The sequence below is a fragment of the Sminthopsis crassicaudata genome, chromosome 1, assembly GCF_048593235.1.
Source record: "Sminthopsis crassicaudata isolate SCR6 chromosome 1, ASM4859323v1, whole genome shotgun sequence".
NCBI classification, from domain to species: domain Eukaryota; kingdom Metazoa; phylum Chordata; class Mammalia; order Dasyuromorphia; family Dasyuridae; genus Sminthopsis; species Sminthopsis crassicaudata.
The window spans coordinates 426245790-426270429 of record NC_133617.1 but is presented as its reverse complement, the minus strand read 5'-3'; the positions used below and the strand labels follow the sequence as shown (position 1 = coordinate 426270429).

General features: G+C 33.6%; 1 protein-coding gene across 34 annotated transcripts in view; it reads right to left on the bottom strand.

Annotated features, from left to right (window-relative positions):
- Positions 1–24640, bottom strand: part of RBFOX1 (RNA binding fox-1 homolog 1) — a 2692248-nt gene that overhangs the window by 56632 nt on the left and 2610976 nt on the right. For all 34 annotated transcript variants that reach the window (XM_074280462.1, XM_074280471.1, XM_074280466.1 and 31 more), the window contains one exon: positions 1564–1696. In XM_074280462.1, the coding sequence (XP_074136563.1) occupies positions 1564–1696 (133 nt within the window). The remainder of the gene's footprint in view (positions 1–1563; positions 1697–24640) is intronic.

Here is a 24640-nt window from a genome sequence, read left to right as displayed (position 1 = left end):
AGCAGGTGTGTTATTCTGAGATTTTATAAACTATTCATGTGAGAATAAGCCATATCATTTTACTTTTATGTTTTTCTGTTCAGTATAATGATGAGATACTGTGGGTACCCATACCAAAAAGATGCAATTATTCTCTACTGAGATATGATACTTTTATAACAAACTACTGTAGTATAAAGTGCAATTCTGCATTTATAATGATAGGACCTCATTTTAGTTGCATCATGAACTTAGGAAGCAACTTTTTGATTTTTGAAACTCATGCACTGAAAAAAACATCTCTCTAGAACTGAATTACCAGATCCATAAAATGGGCTTGCTACAGTCCTGATATGACCAAGGCTCATTATTATGATTACACTACCACAGCAAATTAAATAAGAAGATCTGATATACCATTTAAACATCATAAAATTCCCAATTTACCGAAAAGGGGGAAATAGAAAATGTCATTTTGATCTAGGTTAGTTTGGGTAGCTCATGACACACTGATTAAAATCTCCTGAATCTCAACTAATTAGATATCTATTGTGGCTAAAATGCACACATTAGGGAGATCTCAGTGTCTAATGACTAAAAATTTAATTCTGCAAAGCTTTAAAAACGTCTTGACTTTTCTAATAGCTTTCTGAATGGCAATCTAGAACATCAAGAAAGCCAGACTTCAGAAGTCTGTTTCCTGGTCTAATTAGATTTTCCTTCACTGAATTACACATATCTTCCCTTGATTAAAGTCAAGTATTATTGCAATTCCTTGTAGAACTTAATGGCACAGGTGAACAATGTCTCATGATAACTTTATCAGAGCACACAACTCCACTTGACCTTAGAAGTAATTAAATAGAATTTCACCACCATTCCCTTAGGATTTGGCAATAGCTGAGTCACAAAATGCAGGACCAAGCCAACTATGGGAAAGAAAGAGATGTTCTTTTTTTTTTTTTTTTTTTTTTTTTTTTGGTCCCTTCCCTTATATTCCCCCCCAGAAAGCCAGAAAGGGAGAAAATAAAGGCAAATGTTAGAAATAAAATGATTTTTATTTAATCCATTTTTCACAAGCCTATATTTGAACTAGTGCTCAGTTTATTTCTTCTCTCTTTTTTTTTTTTTTTTTTTTTTTGGCAAACACTTCATAAAACGAAGTCTTGACTTCAGGACATGTATCATTAGGGAGGGGCACAAAAACACCACCATGATTTTTGTGTATAAAATAGTCTGGGGCCCAATTTCAAGGGTTAAGCATGATCCAACCTCCTTAATAACCAGATGTTTGCAATCATAAAAAATACATCTTTAGCTGTAACCATTTCTCTGTTCTACAGCATTCAGTCTCAAAGAGAATTTACATAACAACATGTGACATATAAAATGCTTAAAGCCACCAACCATGACAGGACAAATTACACTCATTTTTCAATACTCGGTGCAAGGTGCTCCACTTCAGGCACTCCAAGGGGCTGCATGCTGGGTTGGTTCCAGTGGGGAGACAAGACCAGCATGCACTGCACTCACAAACAGCTCAGTGCCTTAGGGGTTAGGGCCAAGGGAGACTGCCAGACTTACCCTCCGTAGGCTGGGATTGGGGGAGGAGGAGCCGCTGCTCGAAAGGTGTTATAGACTGTACGGCCACGGCCTCTGAGATGGGCTCCTCTATAAGCAGCAGCTGCAGTTGCGGCTGGATAAGGGAAGCCAGGCACTGTGGGAGACAAAAAAGAAAGGAGAAGGAGAAGATGGGCATATTAGATATGGGAAGCAAAGCCCAAATCGTTTCTTATGTATATATGGATACACAGAAGGAGGATGCAGGAAACCTACCATCTTCCTAGAGCCTATAGATTCTTGTTTTCTCATATGTAAGGAACTTACCCTTAGATTATCTACTCTAATTAGATCAAAGTAATTAGATTAGATAATAATTTAATCTATATTATGTTACATGTTACATGGCTCAATTCCAGGTACTGTGTTAAGCACCTTACAATGATCTCATCTGGTTCTCACAATAACCCTGTGAGGTTAGGAGCTATTATTATTCCTATTTTACAGATGAGGAAACTGAGGCAAAGCAGGATCACACAGCTACCAAGTATCTATGGCTGACTTTGCCCCTTTGATTTTCCTGACTCCAGCCCTGGTACTCTAGAGGGAGAACTACAGAAAAAAGATGAGATTTAATTTAAGAGAAGTGTTCTTGCACTTATGTCTTGTAAAATCTTCTTTAAAACATAATTCAAAAGAATGGAATGTGAGAATTTTTCCTGCTAAAAAACAGTGAACCAACTTGTGTGATTGGGTTCAAAAGTAAGCCGTTTGTAATACCTTACTATTAGAATTGAATTAAGGCCCAAGCAGAGCAGGGGTTGGTGTGGTAGGCAATATGCTATTTAATATTTATGAGAAAGATTCTCTTCATCCCTGTTCCCTTTCCCATTTCCCATTCAACAGGGGTTGTGAGGAGGATTTCAGGATAGTAAGGCAAGAGGAATGAACCAAACCAGACTGATTTAAGTTTTCTATTTTAATCTGAAAACTTTAAAAGTAAAAAGAGAGCAAACCTTCCGACTTTATTTCCCTCTCAGGTTTCCTTTTACCATATGCTGTCTGTAGCACCTGGATTTCCTGGCTGGTGTTTCAACAAATATGCTTTAAATAGCAGAAATGTGTGAATCTTAATATAAAAAGTGAGTAGATCTTAGTATCATAAATGAGAAGAAGCAATGAGATGAGAAGCTTGCTTCCACATTCAGGAATGGGGGGAAGGGAGGAGAGTGGATTTGACTCTGGATGTGTCTTTACACAGTTTAAATATTAAGTTTTTATAGAAACACACTGAATTTTGAAATAAAGAAAATGAAAAATTCACAATCTGCTGAAGCAGCTGGCTGCCTGAGTGAGGGAATACTGTAATTATGCTGACCCATCCATTATCACCTGGCTACAGTACCTTCCAAGCTTTACAAGATCCCTCTCAGCGACAAGCAGGTTTTACAATAATTCTTTTAGGATTTAGATGTTGAGATACAACATGAAACAGAACCACAACAATACAGCAAGAGGAGAACATTCTGTTAAAAGTGCAAAGCCAGTATTCAATTTTATACCTCTTTGTTACAAGAAAGAAAATGCCTTTTAGATGCCATATAAGGTATTTACAGGTCTTAATACATGGCTTTGGGGCTTCCAGCAGACTGCATTAGAGAAATTCCTATTTTATTAAAGGAATGCAAAGATGTCTAGGCATCAATTTTAGGATGTAAATTTCATATTCTTAGGGAGGCTAGATCGCCATAACCAAAACAAAGGTCTAAGAAACCATCTTGTGAGTTGGGGCAGTGTAGGCCATCCATATGGTAGACCTGAAGGTCAAAGAGGATTCTTCACTCAAGTATCCATTTTATATATACATATATGTATGTATATATATGTATATACATATATATATAATATTTGTATAACATATATATATAATATTTATATATTGATAGAAAGCTAGGTAGCTCAGTGAACGGAGTTCAGGTCCTAGAATCAGAAAGATTTGAGTTCAAATCCTACCTCCAACACATACTAGGGCAAATCACTTAACCATATTTGCCTCAATTGTTTTTTTTTTTTTTTTTAAATCTATAAAATGAGGTGGAGAAGACAATGGCAAACCAAGCTAGTATCTTTGTCAAGAAAAGCCTAAATGGGTTCACAAAAAGTTGAACACAACTGAAATGACTAAACAGTAACATCTTGAGTAGGCAGAAATACCCTTTGAAATCCATTTATTTGTGCAAATGTATATCATGGTCATGAAAGCCATCAAGATGCAGAATCTGTATCAACTTGTTATCACTAACAGGGGCAAGGAGCATTAACAGAAAATCTGCATTGGTGTAAACCCTTTAGCATGTGCAATTAACAGATTTCAAAGGATATTTCTCCCTGCTTGAGGTCAAAGTACAATATATACTTGAGAGAAGAATCCACTTTGGAGTTCCATCACTGATGACAAAGGCCCTCTTTTTACATCCTATAAACTTACTAAATATAGTGTCAGATACAAGGTGATTATTCAAGAAATATTTGCTGATGAATAATAGACAAATGATTTAACTGTATTATACCCAGAGTTCCCAGGTTGATAATTTTCATTATTATATTACAGTCATAGTTCCCAGTGATAATTTCCATTTTTATATATGCTGCCTTTGCCCAGAAACCACAAACTTAGAAAACATGTTTTTCTATGACAAAACAAATAGTATGGACAAAAGGAAAACAATTTTGGAATTCTTACAATTTTTAATTTTGCTAAGTACTTATTATTATCAAATGATGTTGGTGCTTGGAGTATCCATTTTGTTCACATTGGAGAACAGTATACAAACTTAATAGGAAATATGTGAAGAGGTAGTAATATCTTTTTCTGTCACCATATAAAAAAGATTGTTCATTCTGGAAACATAGGAAAGTACAAATCCAGAATATGATACATGTATGGGGATGGGGGGAAATGATCAGATACAAATATTTACAAAACACCTGTAAATGCAAGACCATATGCTGGATACCATTAGGAAGAGAGGATGCAAAACTGGAACAAGTAATCATCCTGCTGACCTATATATGTTTAATTTTTTGCCATGCTTACCCTGCTTACTGCCTTCTTCCCTCAACTATTATAAAAATGAGAGTTTGGGGCAAGGAGGAAATATATCAAACTGGTTATTGGCTATTGCTCAGAGCAGCCACTTCGATGACTGGTTGGATCACCCCTTTTCTACCAGTATGCTTTTGTAGATAAAGGTAATACCTAAAATTGCATATTTGAAGCAATTTAGTCTAGATAATTTATACAATGCAGGAAAAAAAGCAGCTTTCTCTTTGAACTATATAGAACCATGTCTCTATTCCATTTAATTTTGTGGACAAAGAAAAGTAATGAGCTTCCTTCCAAGTACAAGTAAGGTACTACTGCCTACTTAGGGTCTTTTCTGATTCCTGCAGTGATTATTTCCATTCTTCCAGTACTTTATATATTTTGTACATACTTATATGCACAGATATTTTGTATGTACTTATGTTTTTGTATATGCTTATAAGGTTTTTCTTTGTTTAACTGTTGATAAAATGTATGCTCTTGAAGCACAAAGACTTCTGTTTTTGTCTTTTGATTTCACGGCCCAACACTCAACAAAAGAGCAAGTTCTTAATAAATGCATGAATGATACTTAAAGTTGTTAGATCATTAAAGAAATTTTCAATCTAATTTAAAAGGAAAATGACAACATTTTTGGCAGTTCACAAAATCTGGCCAACTGGAATAAAAAAGAGATGCAGAGAGAAAAATCGTAATTGTCCAACATTGGCTTTCCCATCAACTTATTGAAATATGAGTAAAAATCATGGTAAAGGAAAGATATTTCTAAGCCTGCACATCTGAGTTTGACTTTGACTATTTTAACTTTAGTTAATAAACGCTGAAACAAGTCATTAATAAGAAACAATGGAGTATATTCAGGGTGGGTTGCTAACACTAAAAAATCATTTCGTGTCTGACCAGAAGAAGGGAAAAAAATCCTGAAGTTCATCATGCTGGAAAGATTCCCATTTAAACTTTATCCAGCATGAATCAAAGTGAAAAATTTGGTATCATTGCAATGAAAATTGAATTTAGTCTATAAGCTAAAAATGGTTTTCTCAAAAAGACCACTGCATAGGAATCTTTGGAACACATACTCCCTGCACTTCGTGTTGACAAACATCCCCCTACCTGAATCTTTCCTTCTCATCAAACTGCATTCTCACAAAAATCAATATTTCTATATGTATATAAACTAAAATTCTCTTTTTAAAAAAAAAGTGTAATATTATGAAATTCAATAAAAAAGAAAGTGTTACAATACAATTGAGTATATGAATGATGGTAGGGTAAAACAGAAGATTTAGCTAATATAATCACCTGAGATTTTCATCTCATAACTTATTTCCCCCACCTTTCAATGTTTGCTTTGTCCCAACTCACATCACTTCTGAATTTTATTTATTTCTATCACTGACTACTGTGATTTCTGGATTTTAAAACAGTGGTTACCTTCAAACACAAAAGGAAATGATATATTTCCATAAACCTAGAGATCCCAAGAGAAGAAACACAAAACCAGTAGAAAATACTTGAGGGTTATAAACTGCATATTAAAGTTTTAGAGCTCTGGGATAGATGGAAGAGTAGCAGATGCAAAAACCAACAGGGGGGAAGATTCTGCATCAAAGCTATAAAAATATACAACCGCTTTAATGGGCAATTATTCTTTTGCATTTGTGCTCTGGTTTGAATTTGCATGAGACTGCCATATGCCCGGAGAAAGGTGTGCCATCAAAATGGATGAATGAATCTATCTTCTTCCCACTCTTCATCTCCCTTTACTCCATAACGCCACCTCTCCAAACCATGTGAATGTTTTAAGATGGAGAGATTTTAATGCTAATTCGGGTTTGAATTAGTCTGTGGATAATTTATTATAGGGAATTTTCATTTGCAAAATTCTAGGAAGCTAACGCTATATCAACATTACAGCCATAGTTCAGCAGGATTCCCCTTGGGGGAACTCCCATCACAAGTGCCGGCCAATAAATTAGGAAGTGGCATAAGAGGTAGCATGCTGAGGTGAGATAAATAGAATCCTATATTTCAATGAGTGAGCAATTTCAGAAGCAGAACACTGTTTGACACAATAAAACAAAAATTTCAAATACTCTGATTTTTCATCATTTTAAAACTTTCTTATCCAAATAACTCTTAACCATGTACATATATATGCATGTGTGTATGCCTAGATATATACATATACATATTTCTCTGAATCATGTCATAATGTGCATTAATCCTATTAATCGTAAAATACTCTTAAATAATACTTAGTTGAGCCATCCAAGACCAGACTATTTTTGTCCTCAGAGAAATGCTAAACCAAAATTGTAAAGACTTCAAACTACTTTTTTGCATCATTTTAGTGTTTTCATTTATAAATTATCAGAAAATTCAGCATAGTGTTTTCATTTATAAATTATTAGGAAATTCAGTGGTGCTGTAAATACCTACAAAATGACCTTCTTCATTTACAAAACTGTTTTCATATAACTAGTTCTTACATTTACTGTAAGCTGTAGTTCTTACATTTACAATATATTTTCCCATGAAGTACATATTTAGGCCACACTATCTTCACCATATAAAAATATGTGTAGATATTAAATTCTGTTGTTTAGAAATGAATAAATCTACATTTTGGACAAACACTTTCATATAGGATGTTCTCATTTGAAATGCATTGAAAAGGAAAAAAAAATTTCTAATTAATGTACAAGTCTAATCACCATTCTCCACATGGAAGAGTAATTTTTCACTGTTCATTTGCTCAGTTTAATCTCAAAACTGACATAACAGAAATGCAATGGCCTATAAATCTGCTCTCATTTGTTTCTTTAATATTCATATTCCATTGAACTACAGCTGCTTGTTGCTACAGTCTATTACAACATGCAAAAGTGTCGATAAAAATATTATGAAAGGCAAGATGTGTTTCTTCATGACTGCGTGTGTCATTTATTTGCAGAAAGACAATAAATGACTCGTGGATTTTCCCTCAGCCTGCTGCTTGGTGGGCGATTAGTGATTAATTACCTTGCAGCAAATTGACATGGCACGAGGAAATTGACACAACCCTGATTAATTAACTTTTTATGGGAGATAGTTACTTACAAAACATTGCGTACCATAATTGAATCCTTTTACATAACGTCATGGTACAAAAGTTTTAGTCAAATCCAAATTAGCCAGAAGTTTTTATGTTATATATTTAGAAAAACAATGTTGGCAAGAAAGGGGACATATAGGCATGAATTTGTGCTGAACAGCACATTTTATTTTATTTTTTTCCACTCCTAGATATCCAGGGATTCCATATCCTCCTTATAAGAAACAAAGTTTCTTTCCTAGAAGTTGAATGCTCAGACATGCACAATTATAAGGCAGCTGGAGTGAATCACTGGCAGAAGATGATTGCTTGTCTTTCACCCCTACCATGGACCTCAGAGCGAAGGTAGGGCTTCCTAGGAGTCATCTCAAAAGATAAATAACAGTGATCAAATTATAGATTTAATGCTAAGTAGTATTCACAGACAAGGTATATGTAATAATATGCTGATTAATTAGGACTCTATGTATGAAAGAAAATATTTTTTTGGCTTAAATAAAATAGCTTTCCTCGGGACTTACCTGAAAATATTGAGGATGCATTTCACACCTACTTGTGAAATTCAAGCAACCTTTATTGAGATGGAAAGTAGTAAGGAATCCTTAGTTCAAAACAAATAAATGATGACACATGCTGATTTAACTAGAATGAAAATCTTTTTTCCTGTTTGCTCAACTTAATAGTGTTGGCTTGCCTTCAGAAGGCACAATTGTGTGTTTTAAATGTGTGGTTAGTGTATTAAACAGCATCTACAATGAAAACAACAGATATTTTAAACAAGAACTTTCATTTTCAACCAATTTACCTTTGCTTCCCAATTTCTAGATATTTATATCTATCTATATCTATATCTATATTGCAATGTATACTCATTTTTTTCAGGCAAATAAAAAGAGAGAGGACTGATACCATTGGAATTTGTCTAAAAGACTAACAGAGTAAATCCTGCTAGCCAAAAAAACAAAACAAACAAACAAACAAAAAAAAACCCTCAGGCTATAAAGGCCTTTTTTAGTTTTAAAACTATCTATAGACTTTATATCATCTGACATTTTTACATTGCTTATTTGAGGCAGGGGACAAGATTTTTTTTTTTTTTTTTTGATGTACGTATTTGTATTTATAAAATAAGGTCACAATGAAAAATGTTTGAAAAGAATAGTGGATTTGGAGGTCCTACATTCAAATCCTAACTCTATAACTTATTTTTCTTTGCCTTAGTTCCTGTCTTTGTAAAAAGAGGGGCTAATGGCTTCTAAGATCCTTTCCAATTAAATATCTATGATTCTGTGTTGATCTTTATTTTTTGTAGTCTGAAGCTAAGCTTCTATCATATATATTAAAAAGTAGGATCATATAAAATCTAAAATGAGTTGATCTGTTGCTCAAGCTATGCTTACTTTATATTTCCATTAAAATATTTTTGTCCATTTTCATGAAATGTAAATGTATAAGTGAACACAACTTTAGATTATAACAGGACCTTCTGCTTGGCACTTCAACTCAGTACCTAAATCACAGAACTTATGTGGTAGGATTTCCAGGGTGCAATCGTGCATGACTTGAAGCTGTCGTTCACTCACATACATGTGGTCATGAAACTGAAATACAGCTCTCTGCATCAAAGATAGTGGAATGAAGTCAAGATATGAGGCAGATAAAAGAGGAAAGGAAAAATAAAAAATTCTGGGGAGTACCTAAAATACATCATAATCTTTTCTCCTTTGTGCTCTTCTAATATTCAATCTGAAAACATTCTTTATGATAGGGAAAAATAAAAGTAAACAAAACTCTAGAATATTATAAGTAACACTATGAGTCCCAACTTCACTTATTTGGTTATCTGCAAATTTATTAATGAAATGTGTTGAATCAAGACTTCAATAAGTTGTCAGCCATGTCAACACTAGCCCCAATGTGACAAGACAATCAAGTTCTCCATAAATTGATGGTAATGCCTATGTTATTATTTTTTTAAATCAGCAATGCTATAATATTTTTATCCCTAATGTACCATTTCAACAATGGGCCAGTTCAATTAAAATAAGTGGCAAATAGTGCCTGTATAGATAACAACATTAGGCTTTGTTGAAAAGCAGGTCTGTGTTATAACTTATTGCTATAGCAGTCATACCAAGACACATTTGGAGTCAATTTATCTTAATTTATCTATTGGCAGAGCTCACGTATATATGAAAATTTTGCCAATAGATTTATCTAGAATTCATTTTAAAGAAAAGTGACAACCTTATTCCTTTTTCCTTTAGCTATATGGGTTGGTTTCCATTTGTGCTAAGATATATGAAGTAGAGAAAATGCAATGTTTTCTTCACCATTTGAAACAGTACATATTAAGTTATAGCTTTACACTGAGCCTTCCTATATACCTGAAATAAGACAGTTTGAGAAATTATTCAGTGGGTGAGTTTTTATCAATAAATATAAGCCATATGGGATCATTCACATTTTTCTTTTCTCATTATCAGAGTTTGAAGACCAAAGATGAGTTGGTTGGTCAAAATTATCTAGATTTAACTTTCCATTTTGATTATGTAGACACTAACTCTAATGATTGAATAAAGAAATATCTGCACAAGTAGGAAAAAAATCTGTTAGTATGATACATATTTTTAGCCCTTTGGAAACATCATATTTCATTAATTCTTATAGACTTCAAAATATTGAACTAGGTATACAAGGACTGAAATGTACAGGAAACTTTTCTCATTAGTGAATTTATCTTTTTTTCAGAATATGTAATCTTACTGAAAATGCCTAAATTTAATCTAAAAGTGGTTTTGAAAGGGGAAAATTGGAACTATGACAGTTTCTCATATCATATAATACAAAATCTGGATAACAGAACTTCTTTTGGATGATATGGGAGTAGAGAGAAGGAACAGGAAAAAAAAAGTGAGAGTTGATTTCCTTTGAGCTAATTACTTCAATCTTTAAAATTTAGAAACATTCTCTACTTAAATATATCTTGAGTATTTTTAAGGAATATACCCCTTCAGAATTTTGTTATTTTTGCATTATTCCTGCTCACCAGCAAAATTATTTTTCCCCAGAAAATGAATTAATTCAAAAGACATATTCAGGATGTCTTATTTCCTGAATGTGACATAATGAGGTTTTGTAGTGTGGAAGTGATATTTGTGATCTGCCTACTCAAATATATTGACAATTCCCTACCGGCAGGATTTTTGTAACATTTCATTCAGCAAAGGGAGCATGAATTTCAATTGTTGAGTGTTTAACTTGGCAGAGCCACAGAAGGCATTTCCAAGTTACTTTCTGTTGTCTGCAAGAGCAATAAAAGGCAGACAAAAAAAGCACCAGGCTAAAAATACAATGCTGAGATGTATTTTAATATAGATAAAATGATTCATCATAATCTATTAGTTGACAAAACATATACCAGTTTCAATTTAGCTTCCTGACAGTATAACACAGTAACCAAATAACTTACACAAATAATTATTTTATTTAATGCATATACAGGTCCAATTGTTACATCATTCATGATGTGATAGTTGCCTAGGACAAGCAGCTACTGTCTCTCAAGGTAAGAAATAGCACAAGTGGGATAAATTAGCTACATGATCCCAGCCTGGATTTCCAATTGAATTACAGGGCTGCTAGAGCTTCCTAAAAAAAAGATAATCTGAAGATGTTAATTGATCATGGGTTTATAAATTGTGTACATACTTCATTTATTCCACTTGCATAGCAGTGTTCATCCTCCACTAAAGTCCTACTCTTGTGTCCCAATGTGATTCAGAGATAAACGTGGTTTCTCAGAGAGCATTTCTATAGAGTAGCTCAGGCACATCCTACAAAATGAGAAAGGCTTTACATATCAGAGGATCATCCAGTTAGTGTAAAGAAGTTAGTGAATAGAAAGTTGGTCACAAGTGAACTTTTTTTTTCCCCTTTGACCACTGCAAATACATGGAAAGAATGGAGCATCAATGTTGCTACAGTTTAATGCTAACTGATGCCATCAAATTTTGAGAGTTAGTTATCAGAGCTCAGAAACTATGCACATCTATGAGAATAGAATTTACAGGAACTCTGATATATGAACTAGCATACAAAAAACTCTTTGATGGAGGTGATCATGTTGACCCCATGGAGACCATCAGATTGTGTACCTTCAGCAATCCTGAGAAAACATCCAGGTTTTTGTAAGAAGAAATGGGTCTGAAGAACAGCTCCATATTACCAACCAATGAGTCTCTCTGGGAAATTACTAAATTTCTCCATGTAACATTCTTGCAAGTAGGCTGATCTAAATTCATGGGGAAAAAAATGCCTGGCAGGTCACCTTCCCTGCAAGGTGAATATCAGCATAAACACCAGCAAGCCTCAAAATTCTTACCTTATACTAGTAATACTTACAATGCCATATTCCCTGCACATCAAAACAGGTTTACAGCCTGAGATTAAGAGTTGACTTGTTCTCTTTAAAATCCACATCATTTCTGAGAAACAAGTCAAGTACAACCAAGTGGTAAAAATTCATAGCAATGGATCTTCTTAATATGCTTTTCAAACTGATTAAAGACTTTCCTATTGCCAAGTAAGGGCCAGTAGAGGATGAAAAATGACAGATACTTAAATTTTAAAGCAATAGCAAGCAGTTGGTTGATCCACTTAAGAAAACGTGAACCTTAAAAATACTTTCTGTCAACAGTATCACAGGACCAAGGGTTTCCAGGGAATTTCTGTGAACAACTGCCTCACCGCCTTTCAAAAACATCTCATCTTTGCCTTGTTGTTTTCTGGTTGCTCATGAGCTAGAATCCCAGGGCAACATAGTTTATTGTTTTAATATCTGTCTGACACAAAGCAAAAGGATTCTCTAGTGACTCCTTATCTGTCATATGTATTTCTGTAAAAGAAATATCAAGACAAATAAGATGTTTGAGGGCAGACCATGGGATAGTACTTCTGCTACTGGCTGTCTTTTAAAGGAAAAAAAAAACAGTACATGAAAATATAAATGACACCATCTATATTGAGATTAATAACCCAGCAAAAAGAGAGCTGGGTATTAATCATTTAACCTATGATTTCTTCTCTTCAGACCATGTCTCTGAAACAGCCATAAAACTTACTTAGCCTTTTAAATCTCCTAAAATTGAGACAACTTGGACATCAATTAAGACTTTGTAAAACAGGACAATATCAAATAAAATAATAATACACTTGAAAAATGAAAATATACAAATAAGCCCATCTAGATAATAGATATTCAGGGGACAGTGAACAAAAATCTTTCACAGATTTAAAAATTTTTAAAGAACACTGAAAACCAAAGAGACAACAGGACATGGAAGGTAGGATGTTAAAGGACTACAAAAAGGGATTAAAAAAAGTTTTTTTTTGAGATTTATAAACCTATCTTGACTCTAACAAAATGATTCTATAGAGCTAAGAGAGTTCAATATAGACACCAAATTTATTTTTTTCTTCTGTGCATGTGGAAAAAGAATATTTCAATGACATGATACTTACATGCATTTGTGATAAAGAACATCTGCACACACAAAACAATAACTACCACTGTACCAACAAATGCCTAATCACTATGCTTTGGCCCTGGGCCAAACTGAAGGAAGGTGCCTATTCAAGTGTGACATATTTCAATGTTAAGTCTGATCTTTTTTCTATTAAGCACCTGGAGAGGGAAGTTAAATAGAGTAAGCAAATTAGCATGATGCTATGAAATGGGAAGAAGGATGGAGAATTATTATTAACCAGTAAGGTCATAAGTCAGATTTTAAAAACCCTTTAACTTTATTGCATAGAATGTAATAGATTTAATTACATTTTGGAGATGGTATCATGAATCAAATGCTCTTTTATGATGAAAAATATCTGAAAACAGTGATGCTTGTTTAAAAAAAAACACAGACACTGAGAACAAGTGCGTAAACTCATCATGACCACTGAAATCTGGAATTGACATGGTTTCAAGAAGAATTCTAAGAACATGCCAGGAAAAAAATGCTGCTAAAATAACTGTAGAAGAATTCACTTCAGTCAGTAGAAAATGAAAAGGATCCATTAGTACAAAGCAATTAAAGGACAAGAAAGAAAGCATATCAATAAGTTCCCACTATAAATTTCGAAGGTGTAAAAACATAAAGGGACAACTATAAATTGACATGATTGTGAAGTAACTATGACCATGGGAAGGTATTTACATCAAAATTTTTCTAATTTCCCTTTTCTTTCTGCCCCCAAAAGGAGTTGGGGGGAGAGAACCTTGATTATGGAGATATGGTCAAAAACCACAGTCAAGAAAATAACAAAGAATGCTGACATTAAAAAGAAATCATGTTTTTGATGGGGGGGGTGGTAGTTTTTGTTTAAATTCTAACATACTAGGGACCTGTGATTTCATAGTTGCCTTTCCTTCCATCCTTGTTATAGAGAACTTCTACTGTAATAGCCTTCTATTTGGGAACTTTCTTCACCTCTCCCCACTCTAAACCATATTCTATTTAGTTTTCAAAATGATCTTTCTAAAGTGCAGATCTCACTATATCATATACACAGACCCCACCCCTGCCCATTAATAAATTTTAAGGGTTCTCTATAGTCTCCAGGATCTGATGCAAAATCCTCTTTTTGGCAATCAATGCCCTTTATGTCCATCCTGCTCCTGTCCTTCCTTTTCCAGTCTTGTTATATCTTACACTTACACACTCCACCGTCTACTTACTCAGTGATACAGTGCTATAACATGGCTATAAGACACTCCTCCTCCCAACTCCAAGTATTTTTAGAGGCTGCCTTCAATGCCTAGAATATTTCCTATTCTCATTTCTTCCTTGTTATTGTTCAATCATATCCAATCATATCATATTGTTCAATCAATCATATCATGACCCCATGCACCATACTGTCTATGGGGTTTTCTTGGTAGAAATATTGGAGTGATTTGCCATTTGTTTCTCTAATGGATTAAGGAAAACAGGATTGAGTGACTTACCCAGTGAAGATCTGGGTTCAGATTTGAACTTATATCTTCCTGATTACAGATACAGAGCTCTATCTATTGAGTCATCTAGCTATCCTTTACCTCTTTCTTGGCTTCCTTCAAGTACTGGGTAAAATCCACATCATGATATTATTAAGAATTACACTCCACATATAGGAATCTAGAAATAAAGACTTGATACACTTAAGTTAGATCCATGTTCTATCTAGTTCAATATTTTGATTCTGATAGAAACACCACAGGAACTATTGTACAAAGGTATAACTCATCATCCTAAAAGGAATGTCAACATTCAAGTGACCCTTTTTATGGAATTTTTTCTCCATGTATTTATTTCAAACCTTTTTTGGAGGTACTTTCTCCATCAAGTTTGCAATTGCAATTTATTTGCTAATGCATACTGAGCAAAATCAGTTGGATCTATGACAAGAAACAGCAGAGTTATGGAAAAGTAATGGATGTTTGTCTGCTTTTATGAAAACAAAGACTTCATAGAAATGCTAAAAATAATGCTATATGAATTGATGCAGGGTAGAGGAACAAGTTTTAAAGGAAAATCAGAATAAAGGAAACATAAAAGAAATAGAAAAAATAGAAGTGAGGGAGAGAAAGGAAAGCAGATTTGCTTTTTTGTAGTCAGATATCTCTGCTCAGAATAAGAATGCTATTCTCAAGTGGATCTATTCTTTCATGAGTGTGGTTATTCCTTTCAATGATGAATATTGTAACCAATCCATGTTTGCCCAACTGGTATGATTCTTCTAGATGTCTTCCTATATGTACAACATAGAATATTATTCTAAATGCTAAAGTCTTTCCTCATTTTCTTTTGCAACATTTTAAAGATATCATTAGTATGTGCAATATACATCAGTATTCCTTCCTTCTTACAATTTCAACCAGTCCATATAATGTAAGTTTACAATTCCTCTTCATTGTAAAGAGTTGGCTAAAGTCCTCAGTTTTAGCCCAGAGTCAAATAGAGAACATTCATCAGGAATTGCATTTGAACCTAGGTTTTCCTTCCTCAGAAGCCAAATTCTATTTATTATACCACATTTTAATGAGGGTCTACAGCGAAGAGAAAACACAGCCAACGATTTCTTAGGTCAAAGATCAGAAAATTGGCAGCTAAATTTAGGGGAAGAGGGTATGTCAGGTGATTTTCTAGAGAATAAATTCATTTCAAAGCTTGAAGGTTATAGATCTTGAACACAGGAAAAGATCCTGCTTCCCTGGAAATTAGAAGCTTAAAAATGTTGGACTGGGAGTAAGGCTAATAATAAAATATTCATCCATGGCCTAAAGGAAGAACTTTAATACCTGAAAGGGAAGTGAGAATTGAGGGTTATTTGGACATGACTGTTTATACTTTAGAATTTTGTTAAGGTAAAAAACCTGAATTATTCTTTAACAAATTTGAATGTAACTTAAACCTCCTCAAGAGGTAAAGTAAAGATGTTTATTTGAACTATTTGTATAACCTAAGGTAGAGAGGGGAAGGGGAATCCCTTGAAAAGCAAAATAGTTAAGGAAACATTATAAAGCTGGAACAAGACAAGGAGGCAACTAGGTGTCAGGCTGGAGTCAGGAAGACTCATCTTCTTGAGTTCAAATCTGACTTCAGACACTTAGCTAGCTGTGTGATCCTGGGAAAGACACTTAACCTTGTTTTCCTCAGTTTCCTCTTCTATAAAATGAGCTGGAGAAGGAAATGGCAAATCATTATAATATTTCTGCTCTCCCAAACCCCAAAACATCAAATGGGCTTATGAAATATCAGATACCACTAATAGTTGACTGAACTAAATCTGATAAACCCAAAGATACCATCTTTCGAGAATAAAGCTCTCCCTTTTTTACTCTTCGATGTGGTGGTAGAAAATTGAGACACAAACCAGTGGAAAGAACTCAAGTGGGGGAGATTTATGTTTGGGGGATTATGTCTCCAGATTTCACTCTGTCATTTTCATAGGCTTATAATTGTATTCACATTATATGATCATAGATTTAGATCTAAAAGGGAACTCATTTTACCAATACTCTCAATTTGCAGTTAAAAAAAAAAAAAAAAAAACCTGTTGCACCGAAGTTTTATGGCTTGCCTAGAGTTACATAGTAAGTAAATGTCTGAGAGAGAATTTGGTTTTCTGCCTCTAAGTTCAGAAACCTATCTATTTTACTATACTATTTTCTTATGGTATATGATGTCTTTCAGAAAAGCTCTAGTATGTTGTAAGATGAAAACGGTCAGGAAGCATAGCTGTAAAAACAAAGATGAATTCTTAAATCTATAGAAAGGACAGAATATATGAAAAAGCAAATTTAAAACAATTATCTATGAACTTAATTTCTATGATTGGAATCCAAGATAACTTTCTCTATATTAGCAAGTCAGTCATTAATTAATGTAGACCAAGAATTTTATGGACGTTTTATCAATTGATTTCTACCACACTCCATCTCCCCAAAAGTTATGGGATTGATTTATATGCACTTCTTCTATTTAAATAATTTTGAATGAATTCCATAAGGTTTTTCCATAAAATTATAATCAATGCAACAATTAAAATATGCTGGTATTTTCTTGTCCTTCAGTTTCATAAGACAGAATGAATGATGATAATTGTGCATATTAATAACAATTTGCTTCTATGAAAATTTTCCTATATCAGATGTTTTTCTTGTTCAAAGTGGGAACTTTGTAGCAATTAAAATTAATTTTGTTTTCACATTAAGATTTCCTTCAAAATAATAATGCTAAGAATTGAAGATGGCTTTATTAGTATGATATGAAAACAAATTATATTTTTGTGAATATTTGTGACTATGTCTTATCTTGTCCTTGGATGGGTTTATTTAGTACTGAATGAAGTAGAAAACAAAAAAGGATGTTAAATTTGATTCTGGAAGGAATATTTGGGCTAAAGCAACTTCTAAAGTAGATCTGCACCTATTTCTGAAAATAGCACTTTTCTGCTGGTGGTGATCACATAATATTGCTAATTAGGGTTGGAGTTTCCCACCCATGGAATAAATTAATTATCTTTTTTTATATTTCAATTTAAGAAAATGGCAGAGCCAATTAACTATAGGAATGAGGGAAAATACCTTTTACTACTATTTTTGTTCTTAGAAACTGAGTTAAAATGGTTATATGTAAGCATACAGACATAAACCTATACATGCTGAACTACTGAACTTTGAAAACAAATTGTTAGAAAATTACCAAGCTAACTTTACCTTTCATTATGGGAAGGTACACATACCTTACATGTAATAATGAAAAGGTAGTAATGTCTTTGCTAGCCAACAATGGCACCTTCTTCTCAAGGAATTTTTCAATTGATAATCATTTAAAAAAATTAATATATTATTAGTTATATCATGAGATAGCCTTGTCAAGAACAGTGAAGCTTTGTTTTTAACAAGATTTCTGAGAGCATCAAATTTGATATAATATGATTCATAACCAGTTCTTCCCAAGATACAAAGATATAAATAGTACCTGCTGGTCTTCAACAGCATAGAAAAAGCAGATTCTACTACAGCATATAGTAAAAATAATTAGTTAAAATTGGAAGATATCAGATGGCATGTGGGGGTGAGCTACATCTTCCAATTCAACTGAAGAGTACCCTGCTCCCTTTGGCTACAAAATTCCTAATTAAGATTCTCAAATGGACCCATTTTAAGCCTTGGACAAAGTGTTTTGTTTTCCCCTGAGAGATATCAGAAACACTTAAAAATATATATGTGTATGTATGTGTATATATTTAATACATATATATGTTTGTCTTTGTATACATATACATATATATACACACATATGTATGCATGTATATAGATGTATATGTGTGTATCTATCTACACACACACATATATATATATATATATATATATATATATATATATATATATATATATATATATATATATATATATATATATATATATATATAAGTGTGTGTATACTGTCTCACCTGGAGAATACTTTCTTATCAGAAACATTAAATACCATGTTAAAGGAACAATTCAATGCACAGGTATGCCCCCATTTAAAAATAGGCATGTGCACATGCACGTGCATGCACACACACACCCAGAATATCCTGTTATGTAAAGTTAAAAATAAATCATTTTGGTGAGAATTATTCATACTACAATTATACCTAACTTTCAGGATTTATTTAAATAAAATGTTCATGCTTACTAAAATTTAAGTGTATATTTAGTTATGTATATTTGGATAGCTATTTAGCAAAGGGGCCAGAGAATCAGAGGATCCAAAGTGTCGGGAGCTAAGTAAAAATCAGAAAATGAAATCATAATTAAAATCTAACTAAGAAACTTCAATGTTTCCCCCCTTCTTGAGTATATCAGTTATGGAAGTGGGGAGTATATCTACATATCTAAGTTATGAAAATGTGATACTTATGGTTTGCTGAAAAATAACAGAAACTGAAGCAAAATACCCTCATACTTTAAAGGGATCAGCAATGAACTTATTTATACTTATAAAGGCATTTCATATGGATTCTCTTAATTATGCTACCATCATCTGAGGTTCTATTGTAATAAGAAAGCAATGGTAAAATGTTCTCTAATTATGCTCTTGTCAATGGTGAAAGAAAGCACGTATAACAAACTTGCCACATTGAGAGTGGAACAATGCAAGTGTTTCTGTGGAATGATTCTGACTAATTGTCTTGACTGGGTACAGAAGATGGAACCTGAAACAAGGGGAGCTAATTGCAACAATCTGGAAGAAGGATAACTTTTAAGTTGTTCAAAGTAAGTTAATATCCTGGAGAAGATAAGTACAGTCAACCAAACAGCAGTTTCTCTGGTTACCTTGTTCTGTAATACTGGCAAGAAATGAGAGGTATGTGAGCTGGTCCCATGCTGCCTTTCTGACTTTAAACACCTAGTATAATCAAACAAGTTATAGACCTGAAATCTAAAAGGATTTGGAGGTGTTGTGGATGGACCTTAGAGAAAATATGATCCAATACTCTCATTTTACAAATGAATAAATAGAGAACTAGAGCAGCAAAGTGATTTGCCCTAAATCATAGTGCTGAGTCATAATTGAACCCAGGTCTCTTGATCCCTGTACTCTTTCCACTGTGCCATGTTCTTCATTTTTATAAACAAACCACACACACACACATATATGCATTCACCCAAAAACACACATACTTTTACACATCTTAATTTCCTTTTTGCTTGGTTGAGTTAAATGGCAGTTGTATTTTGATACAATCTTATCAAGTACAACCAAGATATTAAGCATCTCGGATTTGTTTTCTGTTGTTTTTTCTTTTGTTCTTCTGGTTAGTGCAAGTAATATATGGAATAAAATTAGTGTTCCAACTCACCTGGTACATACTGCAACTGACCCTCACCAGTTGGCAAATGTCCACTTCCAGGGCTGATCTATATACAGATCTTGTCCATACATACCCTGCCTTGACCTAAGCGATTATATTCATTCATTCAACCAATCAGTTTTTAATCTACTCCTATTATGACTAATAATATGGTAAGTACTTTGAAGGTATGAAAAGAACAGATAGAGTTTATGCCCTTAATGCACTGATAATCTATTGATAAATACAAAAAAAAATTGGAGAATATTTAGATGTCAGCAGATTAAGGGATGCAAGGCAAAGAAAATATATGACTGCTCATAAGATTTAGAGGTATATTTAGAAATCCTCTAATCCAAGGCCTTCATTTTACAAATGATTAAAACTACTGTCCAAAGACTATTAAGGTATTAAGAAACAGAACTCAGATTTAACAACAGGTCTTTGTTGTTCTGTCCAGGAATAGTGCTACCTTACAGGAATTGACAGGACCATTCCAACTGTTACGGTTTGTCAGAAAAGGCTTTGTGAAGCAGCTAAGCTTCTGATTAGCTCTTATAGGAAATAATGTAACATGAACTGAAATGAGGAGTAAATAGGGCATGTACCATGAGCAAGGAAGCAATTTATGGGGAATAGCAAGTTGATTAGTTTGACTAGAATGAAGGGAGCCTATGGTTGGAAATAAACAGAGAGAATGAGATTTGATAGCATCAATAGCAACCATGTGGAGTGATATTTGAGTGAGGTAAGTATGTTATCTGGGGCAAGGAGATAGTGGATATAGCAAAACCATCTTGAAAACCTATTCATTAATTCAACTATGAGGTTATAATAAATTAAAATAGATTATAAACTGGTGGCACAGTGCATAGAGTACTGGACCTGGACTTAGGAAAACTTCTTTATGAGTTCATATCTGGCCTCAGACATTAGCTATATGACTCTGGACAAGTTACTTGATTCTGCCTCAGCTTCCTCATCTATAAAATGATGTGGAGAAAAAAATAGCAAAGCACTCTGGTATCTCTGCCAAGAAAACCCTAAATGGGATCATAAAGAGGCAGACATTATTCAAATAAGTGAACAATTACCTATTAGCATAGAAAGGATCATGTAAAAGAAACATAATCAAAAATAAATGTAGAAGGCTCAAAAACTAAAAATGAGATCCAAAGAGTAAGATGAACTTAAATTCTACATTTTCAAATCTCAGTATGCTTTTGAATGACAGTATAGTGTTCTTGAAAATGAGAGGAGATAAGAAGTGGTGCTGATTTGGGAGAACTATCATAAGTTGATGTCTTTAGATGTTTAGGAGTATGAAGTGAGAACAACAAATCTAAAGATGAATTTTTTGGAGTCATTCCACATTAAGTATCTGAAACCACAAAAGTGGAAGAGCTAGCTTCTTTAAGGAATATGTATATGGGGGGCAGCTAGGTGGCGCAGTGGATAGAGCACCAACCCTGAATTCAGGAGGACCCGAGTTCAAATCTGGTGTCAGACACTTGACACTTCCTAGCTGTGTGACCCTGGGCAAGTCACTTAACCCCAGCCTCAAAAAAAAAAAAAAAAAAAAAAAAAAGGAATATATATATGAATTCATTATATTTGGCTAGGAGAAATTCTTTGGTGCCCTTATCATTTCCACTAAAATACTATATACATTAGATTGTAAAGTTTTAAGGAGGGAATGGATAACAAAGATGATAGACAGAGATAAGTACCTCCCATCGCAAAAAGTTAGATAGGACATGGGATATAGTTCGAAGGGGTAGCAGGATTTGTTGAATTATGTTTACTGGAAAGTAAGGACTCAATGTGGGTGAAAAATTTAAGACACTAAAGAGAGAAGGAATAAATGTGGGAATAGTGCTTCTTGTGAAGTGAGAAAAGATGAAAATCAGATTACGGAAAAGATAGTATCTTTACAAAAGGCACAAGGATGACAAAATAATGAGGGAATACATGGAAAAGAATAGGAAAACTTACACCTGGTGATATAATGTTATCATATGCAACTGAAAGGAGATGAAAGCATTTGAGGTAGAGGACATGAAGATGTGAAATAGATAATGTGGTGAGGCTCAATATCCCAGCAGCAGTAAAAATACTTAAAATAATAGGGATTCAGAGCTTTTTAGTTGTAGGAATATTTTGTGGAATATTTTACATAATGGGTGAATACTGTAAAAAAAAAAAAAAGGAGTAAACAATACAGGATTGGGGAAGAGCTGAGGAAATGACAGGATTTCTTTAGTAGAAAGACCTGAGTTCAGATTCTGCCTGTTACTTTACTGTCATTAGTGGAATTACACATCCATCAAAGTATAAATGTTGAGGATTACTATTCTTGTTATTGGAAGTTTTGTTAGTTGAGAATAATAAGGATTCCTGCAATAGCAACACTAACAACACTAAAAACAACAATAATAAAAAGCAAAACAAAATACAAAAAAACTGAATTTATCAAAATTCTACTATGACTTAGAGATTGATTAATCATCAATAGATAGAATAATATTTTCCCTTATGTTTAGATTATGTTAGTATGAAGTCAATGTGGAGACTGTTAGTTACTAGAAGGCCTCTACCCAATTTAATGGGTTACTTATGCTGTAGATTTAATTCAAAGATTAATTATATGGACAGCAGAAAGGAATTGTTTTAATTTTGAGTAAATTTTAAGCAATTTTAAGACAATACTTTCCAGTAACTACAATAGAAACCTTGGCCATTTGTGTTGATATTACTAGTTATTGCTATATTGGAAAGAGTTCTGTGTTCGGTGTCACAGATCCTGAATTTTAATCTTGTCTCCCACTTGTGAAAGACAGAAATCTCTCTGTGCTTGGTTTCATAATTTAAAAAATTAAGAGATTGGACTAGATGTTCTGTAAGGTCTCTTTATAGCCTTTATAAAAGTACTTTATAGCCATAAAACTAGGACCGTCCATCATATTTACCAAAGAATACTGACATTGGAAACTTACCTATTTTAATGTGATTTTCAGGAAATTCAGGGATTATTAAAGTATTATCACTTACTGTCATGATCAATACTTGCTGACATATAGATCTGATAAGTGGAAATTAGTAGTAAAGGAAGCAAGTGAAAGAATTATCACATTTAAAACAAATTCACTTGTTTATACTAGTTAATATTTACTTGATCCTTATCATTAAGTATTATGCCATGGGTAAATTTGTGTTTTGATTTCCCCTTAACCCTTAAAAAAAGGTAAATGCTTATTTTAATTTTTGATTAAATGTGGTCTTCAAGAACTTCCTTGGTTGAATCAATTGACAGATCAAAACTAATTTTTTTCCTACTTTGAAAGCTGTATCCTTTTGATAGCTCAAAAACATTTTAGAAGGGCATAAAAGAATAGGGGCAAGTTGAGATCCAATGTTTGGAGTTCACTTGCCCTAAAAATGTTTTTGCTGCTATATAGGTAAGGTGTCATAAGTTTCTGGTCAGTACATAATGTAAGATGCAAGTGTTGTGTTTTGTTTTTTTTTTCCAATTACCACCACCTCTGAACCTTCAATAAAATATATTCTTAGGTAGAAGATACTTTTTAATTATTGCCTTCTGATATTCCCAACTTTATCAGAAATTGAAGTGAATATGGTTCAGACAAGATTTATAGTTTGGGTATATATGTTCTGGAGGATCAAGGAAGGACAGTGGAGAGGAAACTGATTGCACTACTTTTCCCTAGAGATGCTTTTCATCTCTAGAAGAATGTCTTAAATTTAAATGGGGAAGACTGGAATCTCCTTGGAGGGTGCATCTTGAGCCTGTACAAAGATGGGAGTCTCACTCATAGTTGAGAAAGGAGTTTTCCTCAAGCAACTGAAGAATTGGCTTTTTTCCTGTCAAGGCAAGTCAAGAAAATTAAAAGAAGAGGGAAAACAGAAAATAAGCTGTTGAATGCAGCCCTACAGCTCTTTCCAAAGAAAATGACCACTAATGACTAGATATAGGCTAAATTATTTTGGCTAGATGAGAAAAGGTTACTTTGTGCCAAGAACTTTAATTGACTGGTAGTCAAAAACACTGAAGAATACTATGTTCTTTATGGATACAGCTAACACTGAAATAAATTGCTTTTGGTGTAAGAAATTCTCCATTGTCTCCAAATGACTTCAATTGCTTCTGGGTTTTTAATAATCTCAACTGAAGATGTTTTTATCTTTGTGACAGCTTACAACTTCCTGGCCCATCAAGGAAGTCTCCATTTGGTCCTTCAGGCTAGGCAATTCAGTGATGATCTGGAACTGTAGAGTGATACAAACTGGCAATTCCTGATTCCAACCATTTACCAGAGCAAGCTTCAGGCTGCTGCCCCTCTGGAGCTGGCGAAAAAATCTTCAAAGAGGAAGAACCCATCTAGAGTCTGTTCTGAGGAATGTCACCGAAGAAGTTCTTTCTTTATGACTGTCTTCCTCTCCATTCTTTTGCTCAAGCTTTGCAGTAGATATATACATTGTATGAAATGGAT